General features: G+C 35.7%; 1 protein-coding gene across 1 annotated transcript in view; it reads left to right on the forward strand.

Moving 5' to 3' along the window:
- SLCO1B1 (solute carrier organic anion transporter family, member 1B1) overlaps positions 1 to 14,885 on the forward strand; it is a 116,265-nt gene extending 101,380 nt beyond the window's left edge. The window contains exon 15 of the mRNA XM_011969465.1: positions 14,186 to 14,885. Within this exon, the coding sequence (XP_011824855.1) occupies positions 14,186 to 14,396 (211 nt within the window). The 3' untranslated portion in view covers positions 14,397 to 14,885. The remainder of the gene's footprint in view (positions 1 to 14,185) is intronic.
- Positions 14,886 to 20,235: the final 5,350 nt, after the last annotated feature.

Genomic DNA, 20,235 nt, shown 5'->3' on the forward strand with positions numbered 1-20,235 from the left:
TTTTATAATGGTGTACATGATGTTATGTATTTGTCAAACCTGTAGATCCATGCACATACAACATACAAACCACATAAAAAGCAAACTAATCTAAAATATGAACTTAATAATAATGCATTCATATTGGTTCATCAATTGTAACAAAGTTACCACACTAATACAAAATAATACAAACTATTAATGATAAGGGAAACTGTGTGTGAGGCGGGGAGTATATGGGACTTCTTCATACTTTCTATGCAGTTTTTCTATAAATCTAAAATTTCTGTAAAAAGTAGGTTCTATTAAAAAAATCAAATATCTCCCAAAGAAAATAATCACTAATGGCTATTAAATATATAAAAAGATGCTCAAATTAATTGATAATGACAGGATTGCTGTTAAAACTCACCCAGATTTTCAACAATCAAAAATGTTAAGTAGACATTGTATTGGCAAAAGTACAGAACTTTGAGCTAGCAGCAAACTTCTAGAAATGTATCCTACAGATAGCTATACTCCCAAATAGATAAAATGGCACATATATAAGATTACATACATATGTATGGCAACATTGTTTATGATGGCAAAATATTGGAAGCAACTTAAATATCTCTTGATAAGGGAGTCATTAAATAAATAGTTCTACAGTTCTACTTGCAGGAAAATGAATAGTCTGATGTCTTGAAAAAAGAAGAAAAAATTATTTGTTTACTAATGTGGAACCTTCTTCAAGACATATTTTTGTATGAAAAAAAAGAACCATGAAGAATGTGTATGGAACATGCTATCATTTATATGAAAGTGGAGGAAATTTATTAGTTCTGTAGTAAAGACCTAGGATCAAATTTACCAAAAAGACTTCCTTCCATTTAATGTGTAAATTCACTATCTAAAATCCCCAATGGATAAAATGATCCAGCTTTTTCCAGAATTGTACCCCATAGGCATTCTCATAAATTTATTTAAATATTAATGATAGAAAATTTCTCACAAAATGGGAGAAAGAAATGAAAGGAGATTACAAATGAAAACTTCATATATTTATCTTAATGACTTTTTTTAAGAATGTGTTCGTTTTTTATTGAACTCATCATTTATTTCCAGAACACCTGGCAAGATGCTCCTCAGAATTTCCCCAAAGCAATGACCACAACTTCAAGTATTCATGTAACATTTTGAGATGGCTTTATAATGGTTTGAGTATAAAAAGACCCTAAAACTATTTTTAAGCCATACTAGTTCCTTTTAGTTCAGTGAAGATTTAGTTAGAACTAAAGTGAAATTTTTAAATTTTTTATGTTAATTGATTGATTAATGCATTCTTCTTGTTGAATAACTGTTATAGTATCCAAATTTTTAATATACTGCAAAGACCATTGTGATAACATTAGTGTATATGTGTGCTATATATATTTAATATGCGTATATATGCATATATAAGATAGATATATAGTATATATGTTATTCTTATGTACTTTAATTTATGCTCATCCCAAGACATTAAGATTTAAAGGGTCAGTCTTTGTACATCTTGACATATTTATCATTTTATTTTCTCTGATTTCTTCTTGCATGTCTACAAAATGTCTCAAGTACTGATCTTAGGTTTTACAATAGTGATGTTATCTTCAGGAGCAATTTGGGTAGGGTCAGAATCTTGCAGCCTTCAACTACATGGCTCCTAAATCATAATTTCTAATATTCTGGCTAATTTGTTAGTTCTGCAAAGGCAGTCTAGTCCCCAGGCAAGAAGGGGCTTGTTTTAGAGAAGGGATTTTATTGTTTCTTTTTTCAATCTCTGTAATATAAACGAAGTTCTTCCCAGAGTTAGTAGCAAAAGGAATAATTATTTGTCATATAGATTCCTTTATAAAATTGGCTATGTTGAAACTTTATTCTATAAGGAACATTATATTCTAATTTTAAAGCCTTGAAGTCCCACAGGTTTTCTGTACAGTGTTCCTGACCTGTGATTTTGTGCCATCACATACCTGTAGGAGTTGGGTAATTTTTCCTCCTCTCAAGGTCCCAAGATAAAATGTGCCAAGAAGAAAGGGACATTCTTATCACAGGTCAGGAACACTGTACAGAGAACGCACAGACAAGATATAAGGCCAGCTTTTCCCAGGGGCTTTTATTGGATCTATAAGTCAACTTCTATTCCTCAAAGAAAGTATTCCATTCCAGTTAAAGCCTTGGTAAAATGACCAGTTTATCCAGTTAGGTCCTGTTATAAGAAAAAACATATTCTTATTGCACTTATGTAAATAAGTATACTGCCATAAGTTGAGAATACTCACAAATAGTTTTTAAATTCTGGAGAAATTAGTTAGAGGGAAAGCAATATGCTCCAAAGTTTACTCCCAGGAGCATACTTTACTCAATTGCTAAAAGTTGTAAATACTCAAAATAAAAAGGTTTATTGACTCTGAAAAACAAATGAATTAGCAATGTTTAACATCTCAGCTCTCTGTGAGAGTCCTAGAAGTTTGTGTTTTTTTCTTCTATTCCAATAGCACAATTTCTAAAGTTATCAGGGGCCTGCATTCAAGAGTACCTGTCAGAGTCCTCTATCTGATTCTAAACTGCCTTTTGAAAAGGATCAAAACAAAATAATTATCTGTGGATAAAAAACATAAGAAAGCCACTATTAAAATCACAATTCACTAGGAATTTTGTTAATTCTGTGACATACAACAATTTTACATAACAAGTTTAATTATGAATAACAGTAAGTCATATCAGAATTTTAGGAGTTCCTCATTATTTTGGAACATATACCAATAACTTATTTATACAAATAGAGTCCAAAGAAAACCAAACACAATTTAATATTTGGCAGTGCTTGCTGTATGATTTTTGTACTAAATAAAATAAATATGCCATTTTTAGACTTTAGTAAACCTAATAGCTAAGCAATTAATTAGGTCAGAAAAAGACATACTCATAACTTATAATTTAATTTTGGGAAGTTTGTCAAATATCAAAGATTTAAAACACTGGGTATCATAAAATAGGATCACAGGTTATTTATCTAGTCAAAGTGGTAACTCAAAACAATTTTAAAAAGACAAAAACCTGCACTCATTGATGTAGGAGAGAATTATCTTTCTAAACAAGACCCAATAAAAAGAGCATAAGGCCACCTGAATCTGTTTCTTTCCTCTCCACTCTTCCCTTTTTCCTGCCATTTACCCAAAGAGGCAAACAAAATCCTTTCATTATCTTTTAATATTACACAAAAATTTTGTTCAGAAGAGAAAGTCAAATTTCACCTTTGCATAGTGTACTATTAATGTTAAACCCAATTCTTTAAAAAAAAAACAAAAACCCTATAAACCAAGTTATATAACTTTAGTTAGTTTGAGCATATGGTAACATTCTCATAAGCTTATTATATCCCTTTACAATTTTTATTTGTTAAACAGCAGAACAATGCTTTAAGAAAACCCTGTCATACTTTTATTACACTGTTCAATTTATGGAAAACTGAATAATACCCCTTTAACTTAGCTAACGTTTATACACAGAATTTCCTTTACAAGATTAATTTTTCACAAACCTTTCACAACTTGCTCAAACTTTTAGTTGTATTCGAACTTAAGACATCCCGTTAGCCCTCTAAACTGGGCAAAAACAACATTTCTAAGCCTTCTTATAATCTTTTACCAAAAACACAGTTTGCTTTCCTTGCACGCTTGCATGAAAAACTATTACTCCAGTAATCTTAATTACACGTTACAATATTAACTCAGCAACTTCTATTTTTGGTGAAAACCCTGATAATTAGTGATCTTAATTATATCCTTGTTATGGAGCCTAGGACACCAGACAGAAGTGCAAATAAGGTCTGACTCTTTCCAGAATAGCTAAGTAGCATAGATCACTCAACATGTCCCTCAGGCCTTACCTAGAATCTAATGGTTCTAAAGTAATCAAATGTTGAAATTTTGAAGACATTTTTATTTTGCCAATAATCTTTATAACTGTTTTTATTTCCCAAAGATTACTAAAGTCATGTGAACCAAAAGGCATTAAAGTATCTATTTCTCTGACTAAATATTTGACTTAAGTGCTTAGTTTTTAAGCCAATTAATCAGAGCTCTTTTATATATAAATGTCACACACAACACACATAAATACACAAAAAGACAGAAAAAGATTCAGTACTTGTAAGATTTTTTTATTAACCAGTTTCTTAGTTGAATTAGTGGCTTCAGCATGGAAACCTTTGAGGTAAAGGGCCAGGAAAGCAAGCAGTTTCTAGGGCCTAATAAGCAGGCACAGCTGGAAGGCAAAAACAACAGGTAATATAACGTAAAACAGGGAAGAACTTTTGATTTTGAGAGAGTACTATCTTCCTTCAATGCCTAAGGTTCCATGAGGAAAACAGAGCTTTTTCCCAAAAATGGTACCCCCCATTTTTCCCAAGGGGTTCTAGTCTGTCAGAAATCAACTTAGTTACTTTCATGTGGGCATCAAGAGTAGCAAAAAGACAGACTGAGGAAATAATTCACTCAAGTGAGAAAAAAATAAACAAACAAAAACTTATTCTCCAAAAACAAGATCTAAGAAGAGAAAAAGCACAAAGGCCTTGTGTATGTGTGTGTGTGTATATATATATATACACACACACACACACACATATATACACACACACAGACACATATGTATATATGTATATGCTATATATACACGTTATATACATGTATATATGTGTGTGTATATATACACACATATATGTATATATGTGTGTGTGTGTGTAGAGAGAGAGAGAAAAAGAGAGAGGGAGAGCACTTGGATATCCATTTTTAATTAAGGTGATTTTAGCCATAGTGTCCTTTAAAAAAAAAATCCTTTATATCTCTTGTTATCTGACTTTAGCAAGGCCAAACAGCCAATATTTCTGGTTTTTGAACTTCTTTGCAAATAGTAATCACCTAGGTGAAATATATAAGCCTTAACTAAGGTTGTAACTTAACCATGAGTGTATGAAGTATTTTCAAATAGGTGGTGAGTAGTTTTTACAAGATCTAGAATCTTCAAAGGTAACTCAGAGAAACGAAAATTCAAGAAGAGAAGCCAGAAGTTGGTCATGGAGGAGTAGAGAATCAACAAATGGCAAAAGTCACAAGAATATCAAATCAGAAAGCACTCATTCCCTGGGCCAAGAATTGAGTCCCAGGCCACTATTGTGAAAAGACAATCCCTTAGCTTCTGAGCTACAGCATTGGTTAGTCTTCATTACCTTTCCCAGAAGGATTTTAGTGCAACCAATTTCAAGCTTGCAAAGGCTTTTAACTGTTCAAGATAATTTTTAGGGCTAACATTAACCACAAAATACCTGTCCTCTAGATGGCAGAGACCAAGAGTAAGTACTGCCACATGGTTACAAGGTCAAGCTCCCAAGGACATAAAACAAGATGAGAGGGAAATCTCGTCCAGTATAGGTTTCAGGAACACACAGCAAAATTTGTAACTGACCAGCCTGAAAGGCTGGCTTAAAAAGTAGGCTTATAGGAATCCTAAGGCTACTTTCTACATTCTTTCCTATGATACCCCTCTCCATTACAGAACAACACTAAAAGACAAATTCTTAGGACAAAGTACACCACATTTGCTAAAGCCTAAGACGAGTCTGAAAAATTCATTTTTCTATTAATCAGACCACACACACACACAGTGAGAGAGTGAGAGAGAGAGAGAGACAGAGAGAGAGAGAGAAAGAGAGAGAAAGACAGAGACAGAGACCAGAAGCATGGCTGGTAAGAAATTCTTACCCCTTTTGCCAGCACGCCACGTTTCCGGGTTCCCTTTTTCTGCACTTCCAGAAGAATGAAGTGGCTTTTGATGACCCTACTCATCGCACTGTAGCTTTGGGGGCCAAGCCACTTTACAAAAGAAAATTATCCTTTTCTGTTTTGTAAAACCATAGGCAAAAACTTCTCATTTTTGCAAGATGCTGCCCAATGGGGTTCATGAGGAATCAAATTAACATTTTCCACCCCAGCCTAGCAAAATACACATAACAAAACAGACATTTGTCACCTCATTCAGCACCCAATATTGACCTGGCAAGGCTCAAACTTTCTTTCATTGGTCCCTGTCATCTCTGAGCCACTCAAGATTTGGAGAGATAACTTCCAACTGGGAATTCAGTTCTCTGGGCAAGATGAACAAGTGAACAGTCACCCCAAGTCAGGCCTTTTGAGCTTCCTTCAGGACTCACTGAATGTGACCAGACAAATAATGAGGGTTTTCTGAGTTAGATGGCCTAGACTTCCATCAGTAGTTTCTTTAGAGGTTTCCTCCACATGTACAAACACACACACAACAAAAACAAGACAGACAGAAGACCTTCCAAACCACAACGTCTAACCAAGAATTCCGAGTATTCCTCCCGGACGAACCTTCTATTCTCCACCTAAGAAATCTCCCTGAAATCTTTTTGATTGAAGAGAAATCTCCTGAACCAAGACTGTTCCTACTAATTAGAGAGAGCTAACCAACACCTCCAAAAGAGCTGAACTGAGACCTCAAAAAAAAAAAAAAAGCAACCAAGGGCCCCAAAGGAGCCAAACCAAGGCCCCTAAAGAAGCCAAATCATGATCCCCAGATGAGCCAAACCAATTGGGAGAAGGAAGGAGGTGTTGGCAGTGCCTAGAATACTCACCAAATTAGTTTAGAGACAGACATTATTTCCAGGAACGATTTCTCCATTGCAATTAAATCCATGCGCATTGCGTCAGCAGCACCCTGCCAGTAGAGACAGTGCCAGAGTCAGCCCACAGTCCAAGAGAACTAGGCAGTCACTTGAGTTGACCTCTGGATCCATCACCAGAGCAGGGCTACTGAACCACGGGCAGGTAGGCACAAGGGCAATCCCAGATGAGACCCCAAGTGTGTAACCACCTAATGGGGTCACCTGGCCCACTGCCTAGACAGAGCTTATTTATCAAGAAAGAGGTTACTAATCAAAACAGGGGAATTGCAATAAACAGTAATTCACGCAGAGCCAGCTGTGCAGGACCCCAGAGTTTTGTTATTACTCAAATCATTCTCTCTGAGAATTTGAGGACTGGAGTTTTTAAAGATAATTTGGTGGGTAGGTGGGGGGCAGTGAGTCAAGAGTTCTGATTGGTCAGGTCAGAGATGAAATCATAGGGTGTCGATACTGTCCTGAGTCACTTCCTGGGAGGGCGCCACAGCTTGAGATAAGTCAGTTTATCAGTCTGGGTGGTGTGAGCTCATCTGTGAATTTCAGGATCTGCAAAATATATCAGGCATTGATCTTAGGTTTTACAATAGTGCTGTTATCCTCAGGAGCAATTTGGGTAGAGTCAGAATCTTGTAGCCTCCAGATGCATTACTCCTAAATCGTAGTTTCTAATCTTTTGACTAATTTGTTAGTCCTACAAAAGTAGTCTGTTTCCCAGGCAAGAAGCTGGTTTGTTTTGGGAAAGGACTGTTACTGTCTTGGTTTTAAACTCAAAGCTGTAAACTAAATTTCTCCCAGAATTAATTTGGCTTACACCCAGAAATGAACAAGAACAGCTTGGAGGATAGAAGCAAGATGGAGTTGGTTAGATCAGATCTCTTTCATTGTCTCAGTTATAATTTTGCAGGGACAATTTCATAAGCATTTAGTGCAATAAGCTTTCCACTTTACGCTGTTTAAGCTATATCCTACAGGTTTTAATATACTTTGTCTCGATTTTCATTTGTTTAAAACAAAAAAATTGTGTTTTGCCCTAATTTTGTTATTTACCCAAAAGTAATTCAGGGCCAAGTTATATAGGTTTCTTGTAATTGTGTAGTTTTGAGAGTTGCTCTTGATATTGATTTCTACTTTTATTCCACTGTGGTTCATGAAGATGTTTGTTATAATTCTGATTTTTAAAAAAATGTATTGTGACTTGACTTATGACTTAGAATGTGGTTAGTTTTAGAGAATGTTTTATAAACAGATAAAAAATGCATTTTCTCTGATTTTTGGGTGAAGTATTATCTAGAAATCTATTAGATCCACTTGGTAAAGAGTCTAGTTCAAGTTGAATTTTTTTTTTTTTAGCTTTTGGCCATGATGTTGTGCCTGCCTAGTGCTGTCAGTCTGGTGTGGAAGCTTATTTCTCAATGTATTATTTTCTATCTCTTTGCTTAGGTCTGGTAGTATTTATTTTATAAATATGATTGCTTCAGTATTGAGTGTGTATATATTTAGATTAATTAAATCTTGTTGAATTAAATGCTTTATCATTATATAATGCACTTATTTGGGGTTTTTTTTTTGACACTCTTGTTTGTTTAAGGTCTATTTTATTTGATACAAAGAGAGGAATTTCAGCTTGCTTTTGCTTTCCATTTGAAAGACAGATCTTTCTTCATCCTTTTACTTTAAGTCGATGGGTGTCCTTACATATGAGATGGATTCCTTAAGGGCAGCAGAAGGTTGTCTTTTTTTTCTTTTAATTCACTTTGCTACTCTATGTCTCTTATATGGAGCATTTAGGCAATTTACATTCAAAGTTAATATTGATATGTGAGACTTTGTACCTCCCATACTGTTGTTAGTTAGTTGCTTTGTAGATGCCATTGTGTAGTTACTTAATAGGATCTGTAGGCTTTGTAATTATGTGTGCTTTTATGGTAGCTAGTATCGGTCTTTGTTTCCTGTTTTGAACTCCTTTGAGCATTTTTTCTAAAACTGATCTGGTGGTGACATATTTCCTTAGCGTTTACTGGTCTGGGAAATACTTTATTTCTACTTTATTTACAAATCTTCATTGGGGAGGTTATGAGGTTCTTGGCTGTCATTATTATTATTATTATTATTTTGTAGGTCTAACAATAGGCCCCCAATCTCTTCTAGCTTGCAATGTGTCTGCTGGGAAGTTCACCTTTAGTCTAATGGTATTTCCTTCATAAATAATTTGGCCCTTTTCTCTAGCTGCCTTTAAGATTTGTTCTTTCGTGCTGAACGTAGCCAATCTGATGACTATATTCCTTTAGAATGGTTGTTTTGTATAGTATCTCATAGGTATTCTCTGAATTTATTGTATATGGATGTGAAGCTCTCTAGCAAGATTATTTTTTAATTTCTGAATTATTCCCACAACTGTGTTTTCTAAGTTGCTTAATTTTTCTTTTCTCTCATTAGTGCTAATAATCATACGTCTTGTTTCTTTAAATAGCTCCATGTTTCTCAAAGGCATCACTCACTTTTTTACCTTGTTTTCTTTTTTTTTTTATGACTGTTAATTTGAAAGACCAGTTTCAAGATTGTATTAGTCAGGGTTATCTAGAGGGATAGAACTAATAGAATATATATATATATATGTATAAAATATGATATACATAGATTTTATATATATAATTACATATTTAGATTATATATATCCTATATATCATATTATATATAATCTATATATAGAGAACTAATAGAATATATATATATATATGTATAAAATATGATATACATAGATTTTATATATATAATTACATATTTAGATTATATATATCCTATATATCATATTATATATAATCTATATATAGAGAACTAATAGAATATATATAATATGATTTTATATATATAATGGCATATTAAGGAGTGTTAACTCACACAATCATATATATATATCTCATATATATCATATATATATATATTACATGAAAGTGTATTAAGGAGTATTAACCCACAAGATCACAAGGTTTTCCAATAGGCCATCTGCAAGCTGAGGAGCAAGGAAGCCAATTCAAGTCCCAAAGCTGAAAAACTTGGAGTTTGATGTTTGAGGGCAGGAAGCACTCAGCATGGGAGAAAGACGTAGGCTGGGAGGCTAAGCCAGTCTAGTCTTTTCATGTTTTTCTGCCTGCTTTATATTCTGGCCATGCTGGCAGCTAATTAGATGGTGCCCACTCACATTAATGGTAGTTCTGCCTTTCCCAGCCCACTGACTCAATTGTTAATCTCCTTTGACAACACCCTCGCAGACACATCCAGGATCAATACTTTGTATCCTTCAATACAATCAAGTTGACACTCATTATTAACTATCACAAATATCTTTAATTATTTTTTATGTTTAGTCTAATTTATTGTCAAAGTTTCTGATTGTATTTTGGAATTCTTTTGGTAGCTTTTTTAATTCCAGAAGTTCTATTGGTTTTTTTTTTCTAAATATGTCCATCTCACCTTTCATATCCTAAATTGTTTTTCTGGTTTCATTTATTGGTTTTCAACTCTCTCTTGGACCTTATTAAGTTTTCTTGCAATTTATATTTTGAATGCTTTATCTGTCATTTCAAACTTTTCAATATGATTAATGTCCATTGCTAGAGAGCTAGTGTGACCCTCTGGAGTTGTCAAGATATTCTGGCTATTTGTTCTGCCAGAGTTCTTGTGCTGATTTCTTCTCATTTGAGAAAGCTGACACTTGTTATTTTGAATTTTCTGTTGTTCGAATAGGACATTTTAAATTTTTTGTTATTTCTTCCCTTGAGGATATGACTGTGGTGTATGCTGTGCATGATGGTTTGGCCTCATTTCCGGGTTTCATAAGGCCGAGGCTTAGTAGGGTTCCCTTGGTTGTGGATAGATTCTGTGCAGTGGTTTTCTTAGATGTTACTTGTTGTTGTGATGTATTGGATGTATGATCTGACACACTATCTCTTATGGGGCTGAGGGTATGGAGGTCTCAGGAATTTTATCTAAGTTCTTCTGGTGGCACGTTTTTAATTTGGTGGAGAGTTCAGGCTGCAATCCAGTAGATGGTACTTAAGAGTGAGAGCCAATTTGTCCTCAGTTAGACTGAAATTGAGTTGAAGCACTTTCCCTGGCCCTGATGGGATGTGGTATAAAGAAATCATGTATGGGTATGTAAAATTTGGTGGAAATGGGCCGGGGAGGTTCACCAGTTTCTCATTCTCAGCTGGCAGAAACATAATCTGCCTCACTCTCATGCCCCTGTTACAGGGCTCGTGACCTTCAGTCCACAAAGTCCTTGTCCTCTGTTTCCTGGCCACAGTGCAGCTGCAGGCTTCAGGCATGCCCCTCTAGTGACTATCATAGAAATGGATTCAGGGTGGAGCCTCTTTCCCAAGTCCAGAGCAGGCATCTCCATGACCGGTTTGTCCTCCACTGCCAGGATACTACTGTTATGTGTAGGGAGGGGTAGCTGGACCCCGCCCTTCATGTAAGCCCAAGCAGTGCAGGCTCACTTTTATCTGGGCTGCAACTCCTGCAAAAAACATAAAAGATGCTTTATCTGAGTGCACACATGCCAGTCCTCAGCAGGAAGAACCACTGCTGTATCCACAACAGTGTACGGTGGAGAGGGTGGGAAATTACCGTCTATCCAGATTCATTCCTGAGTGTTGGTACTGCCTCCTTTAGTAATTGTTGCTGTACCCATGTTGTCTTTGTCCCAAGGAAAGCTATAGTGGGCTACAGTCCCCACTCTCTTAGGGGAAGAACGCATTGAGAGTTAGATCTCCAGAGGTCCTGCTGTTTCCCCAAAGTCCACTGACCCCTGTACCTGCCAAAGTCAGAGAAGTTGGTTGGATATGTCTGCCAGAAATTTGGTGGTGTGGTGGCTCAAAGATGGAGAATCCTCAGGCAGGGCAGTGGCATACCACAGATGCACAAACAGTGTGGCACCTCCTTCCTTCAGATGGGAAGGTGGTGCAGCCGTACCTGTGCAGGCTGGCCACCCACTTGTCTATCCCTGGGGAGTTCCCAAATTGCTACCAATAGCATTACCCTGGGTCAAGAGGGCAGAGGAAATTCCCAACAATTTGGTGGTCAGCAGATTATCAGACATGTGAGGGGAGCAGAGAAGCACTTTTAGCTGTGTTTTCACAGGGTTCTCTGGGGTTGATTATTGCCAGACTTTTACTGCTTTTCTTTACTGCACCACAGCTTCTTCTTTATGGGCACTTTAACAGTTCCTGGCTCTCTTTCCTCAGTTTTTCATTTGGAACTTCCTTATTCACCAGTAACCTTGATCTTCTTTCTGAGGAGAACTGTAATTTGATGTCCCTGGTCAGCCATCTTGAAAAGAACTTGACTATTTTTATTTTTATCAGTGGTAGCATGATATATCTTCCTGCACCTAATTACTTTTAATCTATACATCTTTAAAGTAGATTTCTCAGAGGCTACATATAGTTTGTTTCTTCTTTTTAATCCTTTAACAAATTCAGTCTTTTAATTGGTGGATTTAGATCACTGACATTAAAAGTGACTACTGATGTTGTTAGACTAATGTTGATCATAATTTTACTATTTTCTATTAGTTATACTTGTTCTTTGACCTATTTTTGTCTTCTATTCTTTTTTCTTCTGTTGTGGTCAGCTGAATAGTCTCTATGACTCTGATTTTATATGACTATATAATTACGAATTTTTATTTTACCTTTCTTTGTGTATGTCAAGTTTCCAACCTATATGAGTCTCTCTAAAAAGCTTCTCTTAACATTTCTTACAAAGAAGATGTACTGGAAAAACATTTCTTCAATTGTTGTTTGTCTGAGAATGTCTTTATTTCTACTTTACTTTTAAAAGAATTTCACAGAGTACAGAATTTTAAGTTGGTGATTTTTTCTCTTAGGACTTTAAATATTTCACTCCACTCTCTTCTTGCTTGCATGGTTTCTGAAGAGAAGCCTGACATATTTTCTCCCCTATAGATAAAATTTGTTTTTTTTTCTGGGTAGTTTCAGGATAAAGTTTTCTTTATCTCTGACTTTCTGTAATTTGAAAATAACACACCTACAGGTAGTTTTTCTGATCAGTAATAACTTATTTGTATATTTTAAAATAACTTAGGAAGTGTAGTTGAATTGTTTGTAACTCAAAGGATAAATTCTTAGCATTTTCTAAGGTTCCCGAATCTGTGATTAGTGTCTGACATTAATTTAAGAGAAATTCTTAGTAATATATTTTTTTTTTTTGAGATGGAGTCTCACTCTGATGCCCAGGCTGAAGTGCAGTGGCGTGATCTTGGCTCACTGCAACCCCTGCCTCCTGAGTTCAAGTGATTCTCCTGCCTCAGCCTCCCGTGTAGCTGGGATAACAGGCACCCACCTCCACGCCTGGCTAGTTCTTGTATTTTTAGTATAGATGGGGTTTCACCATGTTGGTCACGCTGGTCTCTAACTCCTGACCTAGTGATCCGCCCACCTCAGCCTCCCAAAGTGCAGGGATTACAGGTGTGAGCCACTGCACCTGGCCAGTAATTATTTTTTTTTAATATTTATTTTGCTCCTTTTCTCTTTGTTTTCCTTCTAACTTTTCCATACACACACTTATATAATTGTCTCAAAATGTTTATATAATATCAATTGGCTTGCTTTTTAGTCTTGTTCCTCTTTGCTTTTCAGTTTTGGAAAGCAAATGAAAATATGGATATATCCTCAAATTAGAGAGTCTTCGTCAGCTGTGTTCTACCTACTAATAAACCCATCAAAGGCATTCTTTATTTCTGCTACAAAATTTTTTATTTTTAGCGTTTTTCTTGGAGTCTTAAAATTTTTATTTTTATACTTACGCTGCCCATCTGTTCTTGAATGCCCACTACTTTATCAATTAGAACCCTTAACATGTTAATCATAGTTGTTTTCAATTCCATTTTGAAAATTTCCACATCCCTGACATATCTAGATCTGGTTTTAAGCTTACTTATTCTTTTCAATCTAAGTTTTTTTCACTTTTGGTATGACTGGCAATTTTTTTCATTACAGTTAAGCATAATGCATTGGGTAAAAGGAACTGCTTTGATAAGTTTATTAATATGGTGTGAGGTGCTGGAGAAGGGGTAGCATTCCACAGGCCTATATTTAGGTTTAATTATTTTAGTTATAATCCAGTAACCTCTGGATTATAAGTTTCAAGCATACTTCTCAGTTTCTCCTCCCAGCTGTAGGTGGGGCGGGATAGCTTAAGAGGGCTTGGGTTGTATATTTTTCTCCTGCTATGAAGAAGGTCAGAGGCAACTGGAGCATAGTTTCTATGGCTTCATAACCCTATTATAATAATAAAATATCTATCATTATGCCCCAATACAAATAATTATTAGAATTATTGTCTTAATATTTTATCTCTAATTTTATTTTTTTCTTTAGGATCCGGATACTGGAGAAAATGTTGTAAGTTATTATAGACAATTTAAAATGATTTATTGTTTTATTTTGTCTATTTCCACAGAAAGGTCTACTTGGGCTTGTCTTCAGTGTTAAGAGTCTCAGCACTTGTTTTATATATTATATTAATTTATGCCATGAAGAAAAAATTTCAAGAGAAAGATACCAATGCATCAGAAAATGGAAGTGTCATGGATGAAGCAAACTTAGAATCCTTAAATAACAATAAACATTTTGTCCCTTCTGCTGGGGCAGATAGTGAAACACATTATTAAGGGGAGAAAAAAAGCCACTTCTGCTTCTGTGTTTCCAAACAGCATTGCATTGATTCAGTGAGATGTTATTTTTGAGGAGTTCTTGGTCCTTTCACTGAAAATTTCCACATCTTTTATGGTGAAAGTATTAATAAGCCGATGAATTTATAATAAAACAAACTATATGTAGCAAAAATGAGAGTATTCATTGTTATGTTATAGCTATGTATTTGTGGTTAAGGCTAGACTATAAGAGCCATACAAATTTAAAGTAAGAGGCATGGTTATTGTGTAATAAAAGAAAAAATACTTGTTCAAGTAATTGTAATTCTTAATAAAATAAATGAGTAGAATACAGGTAGAAGTTAAAAAGAAGGAGCTAGATTAGTATCCTAAGTAAAGAGAAATGCCTAATGTCTATTTTGTGTTAAACAAACAAACATGCAGTTTGAACTGTAATACTGAGGCCTGAAGTCTAGCCTGGATGAATGCTACAATAATATCTGTTACTCACATAAAATTATATATTTCACAGACTTTCTTAATGTATAATTAATTATTTTGGTCAAGTAAATTTAGAATACATTTAAATATTAATGAAGAAATAAAGACATTTGAATATTTGCAAGCTGTGATTGTTAAACAACATATTACATTACGTGTTAAGTTTCTGTTGGATTTAATGGATTAAGAAAAATTGACTTTGACTAATGTAGCCACTCTTATACTTATCTTAGCTAGATTTCCTGGATCATTTGCTGCGCCTTCTACATCAGCACTTTCTTCTTCACTTTGCACTTAGGTAATGAAACCAGCTTCTTTTTTTAAACCCCATGAACTAAATTCTACAGCATTTTTTCTTTTGCAGCTTTCCCACCTCTCTTAGTTATCATAGAATGACAGAGAGGTAGGGCCTTACTCTAGATTAGATTTGGCCTAAGGGAACATTATGGCTGCTTTGATCTTCTAACCAGGCTACTGAAGTTTTCTCTATATTAGCAATAAGTCTGTTTCACTTTGTTATTATTTGTGTGTTCACTGAAGTAGGATTCTTAATTATCTTCAAGTACTTTCTTTTTGCATTCACAACTTGGTTAACTATTGAATGCAAGATGCTTAGTTTTGACTTACCTTGGCTCTTGATATGCCTTCCTCACTAAACTTAATCATTTCTAAAATTTGATTTAAAATGAGAGATGTGTGACTCCTTCTTTCACTCAAACACCTAGAGGTCATTGTAAGGTTATTAATTGTCTTAATTTCTATGTTGTTCTGTCTCAGGACATAGGAAGGCCCAAGGAGGGAGGTGTAGCAATAGCTGGTTGGCAGAGCATTCAGAACACACACAGTTTTATTGATTAAGTTTCACATATTATATAGGCATGGATAGTGGCAAGTCGAATTAATTACAATAGTAACATCAAAGATCACTAACCACAGGTCACTATCACAGATACAATAACAATGAATAAGTCTGAAATATTGTGAGAATTAGCAAAATGTGACACAGAGACATAAAGTGAGCACATATTTTTGAAAAACTGATGTCAATAGACTTGTTTGATGCAGGATTGCCACAAACTTTCAATTTGGAAAAAAAAAAAAAAAACAAAACAAAATATGGGAAGTGCAATAAAGTGAAGTTGAATAAAAGGAAGTATTTCAGGAATAAAAACTAGCAGGATCACAGCATCAATATCTACTTAAAAGTATTAGAAATATGGAGGTAAATAGAAGAAATAGCTAAAAAGAGTTGTAAGTGCTTGCCTCCAGAAAGCAGTAATAACAAGCAGAGAAAAACTCATTTTCAATATGAGATTTTTGATGTAATCTTATTTTTACAACTTTGTGCATAAATTGCTTTGGTAAAAATTAAAAATCAATCATCAGACTGGTATGTCTCTTATTAATCAACAATAAACAATAATATTGATACCCAGGTAATACACTGAGAGCTTTGGGTGAGTCTCCAAGTCTCGCTGGTTTCAGATACCAGAGAGATCACAGGGGTTAACACACTAAGCAGACTCTTGAGGTCCTTGGTTCCAGGACTTGACTCTTGGATAGCATTCCTGAACCTGCCCTTGGCCAGAGAGGAGCCCACTGTCCTGCAGGTTGAATCCCAGGTCAGGCAGAATTCAATAGAAGCTGATTAAAGTGCCCTTGGGCCTTAAGGAAACATTGGCAGTAGTCTGGCAGTACTCCCTGTGGGCCTGAAGTGGTTGTGGCTATGGGTTGAGGCTCCCCTGTATTTGGAAATGTGAGGAAAGAGTGGGAAAGACTGTCTTGTGGTTTGAGTGACACCTCAGCCACTATATGATAGAACACCAAGTAGCCTTTACGAGTTTTGGCTCTAGTCTCTGACTCCTGGATGGCACCTCTGGGACCTGGGGGACCTCACCACACTGAAAGGAAGGACACAGGCCTTGCTGGCTTTGCTGCCTGCTGATTGTAGAGCCCCATGGGCAAACATGGGCAGTAGTCAGGGAGTAATTATAGCAGACCTTGGGCAAGACTCAGAAATGTGCTGGCTTCAGGTGTAACCCAAAGTAGTCATAGTTCTGGAGGCCACAGAGCTGCTCATGCCACTCCAAACCTAGATTTAGTTGTTTCAGAACAGAGAAGGAGACTGTATGTTTGGGAGAAAATAACCAATAGAACAAGAATCTCTACCTGGAAATCCAGACAATTCTTCTGGATGTTGTTCAAGACCATTAAGGCGGTACCTCTACGAGTCTGCAAAAACCTCAGCATTACTGGGCTTGGGGTCCTCCCTAAAGCAGACACAGCTTATCTCACAATAATCAAGTTCTTTTAAATGGCTGGAACCCCTTCCCAAGAAGGATAGCTGCAAATAACCCCAAACAGCCAAGACTACAATAAATACTTTGCTCTTCAATGCCCAGACCGACAAATATCTACTAGTATCAACACCATCCAGGAAAACATGACCTCACCAAGTGAACTAAATAAGGCACAGGAACCATTCCTGGAGAGAGATGTGTGAGCTTTCAGACAGAGAATTCAAAATAGCTGTTTTGAGGAAACTCATAGAAATTCAAGATAATACAAAGAAGGCATTCATAATTTTATCAGATAAATTTAACAAGGACATTGAAATAATTGAAAATAATGAAGTAGAAATTCTGTAGCTGAGAAATACAATTGGTATACTGAAGAATGAATAAGAATCCTTTAATAGCAGAATTTATCAAGCAAAACAAAGAATTAGTGAACTTGAAGACAGGTTATTTAAAAATACACAGTCAGAGGAGATGAAAAAAAAAAAGAACATAAAACAATAAAACAAGCCTACAGAACATGGAAAATAGACCCAAAAAAAGCATATCTGTTATGGGCCCTAAAGAGGAGGTAGAGAAAGAGATGGGGTAAAAAGTGTATTCAAAGGAATAATACCAGATAACTTATCAAACTTAGAGAAAGATATATCCAAGTTCAAGAAGGTTGTAGAACACCAAGCAGATTTAATCCAAAGAAGACTACCTCAAAGCATTTAATAATCAAACTCTCAAAGGTCAAAGATAAAAAAATGATCCTAAAAGCAGCAAGATAATTAAGATAGAGTGGCACTCCGAAATTCTGGCAGGGAAGTTTTTACTGGAAACCTTACAGGCACGCATGGCATAACATATTTAAAGTGCTGAAGGAAAAAAAAAAAAATTTTACCCTAGAATAGTATATGCAGGAAAAACACCTTTCAAACATGAAGAAGAAATGGAGACTTAGCGAGACAAACAAAAGCTAAGGAATGTCATCAATACCAAACCCATCCTATAAGACATGCTAAAGGAAGTGCTTCAAATGGAAAGAAAAGAACATTATTGAACAATAAATTATCACCTAAAGGTACAAAACTCACTGCTAATAGTAAGTATGCAGCATAACATAATGTCATAACACCATAACTGTGGTATGTGATCTATTATTCTAAGTAGAAACACTAAATGATGAACCAATCAAAAATATAACTTCAACAACTTTTCAAGACCTGGTACAGTAAGCTATAAATAGAAACAAGAAAAAGTAAAAAAGCATGGAGATAAAGTTAAGGCGTAGAGTTTTTATTACTTTGATTTTTGCTTGTTTGTTCATGTAAGTAGTGTTAAATCGTTATTAGGTTAAAAATAATGAGTTATAAGATAATATGTGCAAGCCTCATGGTAACCTCAAACCAACAAAACATACAATAGATGCACAAAAAATAAAAGGCAAAAAATAAATTATATCACCAGAGAAAATCACCTTCACTTGAGGAAGATAGGAAGAAAGAAAGAAGGACGAAAAGAACAACAACCAGAAAACACCTGTGGTGTAGGCACTTATAGCTATAAACTTCCCTGTTAGTACTGCTTTTCCTGTATCCCATAGATTACCATTTGTTTAAGAATTTTTTCAAGATTATTTTAATAATCTTCCATGATGTGCTTATTTTACATTGCATGCCTGTATCAAAATATTTCATATACCCCATTAATATACATATCTACTATGTAACCACAAATAAAATAATTAAAAACAACACAATCTCTTTGTGATTAGAAGTGTCTAAATAATCCTAAGAAGGAACTAATCTCAAATTTTGCCTGGTCCTGAGAATATTTACACCAGACTCAACTCCTTGAAAAGAATGTCCAAAATTCCTATTGAAAAAATTGACAAAAATGACTCTGTGAGTGGAAGTGAGAGAGCCACAAGCACAAAACAGGCTGATGGATTAGAGCGTGCATCTTCCCATTCCCATTACAGTTGAAATTATTCATTGAAGTAACATACTTCAAGTATTAGTGTAATTGCTTTTCTATGAATAAATATCTGACACTAAGTATTATGAAGAAAAGAGGTTTAATCAGGTCATGGTTCTGCAGACTTTACAGAAAGCATGATAGTGGCATCTGCTTCTAGTGAGGCCTCAGGAAGCTTACAATCATGGTGGAAGGTGATAGAAGAAGCCTGCATGTCACATGGTGACAACAGGTGCAAACGGGAGAGAAGAGGGGAAATCCCAGACTTTTAAGCAACCAGATCTGATGTAAATTAACTGTGTGAGAATTGACTGATTACTAAGTGATGGTGCTGGTCTATTTATAAGGGATCAAATTCCATGATCTATTCATCTCCAACCAATCCCCACCTGCAACACTGAAAATCACACTGATGCAGTCGCCGATGCACCACAATGTAGCAGTCTCTTGTTGCCTAAGCTAGTACCAGGAGTTCTTTGTCTCTGCACCAGCAAAGTTAAGGAGTTCAGACACCAAGGGTGATGTTGGAGTGGAAGCTTAATAAGCTAAAGTAGAAAGCTCTCTGCTGTGAAGAGGGGGCCTGGAAGAGTGTTGCCGTTTCTACAGTTGAATGCAAAAGCTTTTATAAAAAAATAAGGGGTGGACATCTTATTTGCAAAGGGACAACTTTCCGGTGGCTCCACCCCATCCTCTTAGTGTGCATGTGGGCCCTTAGCTTGAGTTGCTCCATATTCCTTTGTTCCCCTTACTGCGCATGTGTCAGGGGATGCAGTTTTCCATTGCGGACAAGTCTGGGCAAGTCACCTGTGTAGCCTTTCTTCTTTGTGTGACTGTGGGCATGTCTTAGGCAAGCCCCTCTGTGCAAGTTCCCTTATTTGTGGCTGCAGGCTGTTCTTTTTGTCAACCCAGGACCCAGCCTAATTGGCTGCCTGGCTGGGTTTTTTGCTTTCTCCTCTCTTAACATATTAACATGAGATTTGGAGGGGACAAACATCCAAACTATGTCATTCTGTTCCTGCACCCCAAAAAACATCATATTCTTTTCACATTGCAAAATATAATCACCCTTTCTCAATAGTTCCTCTTAGTCTTAATTC

Source organism: Mandrillus leucophaeus, unplaced genomic scaffold (genome assembly GCF_000951045.1).
Source record: "Mandrillus leucophaeus isolate KB7577 unplaced genomic scaffold, Mleu.le_1.0 Scaffold892, whole genome shotgun sequence".
Lineage (NCBI taxonomy): Eukaryota > Metazoa > Chordata > Mammalia > Primates > Cercopithecidae > Mandrillus > Mandrillus leucophaeus.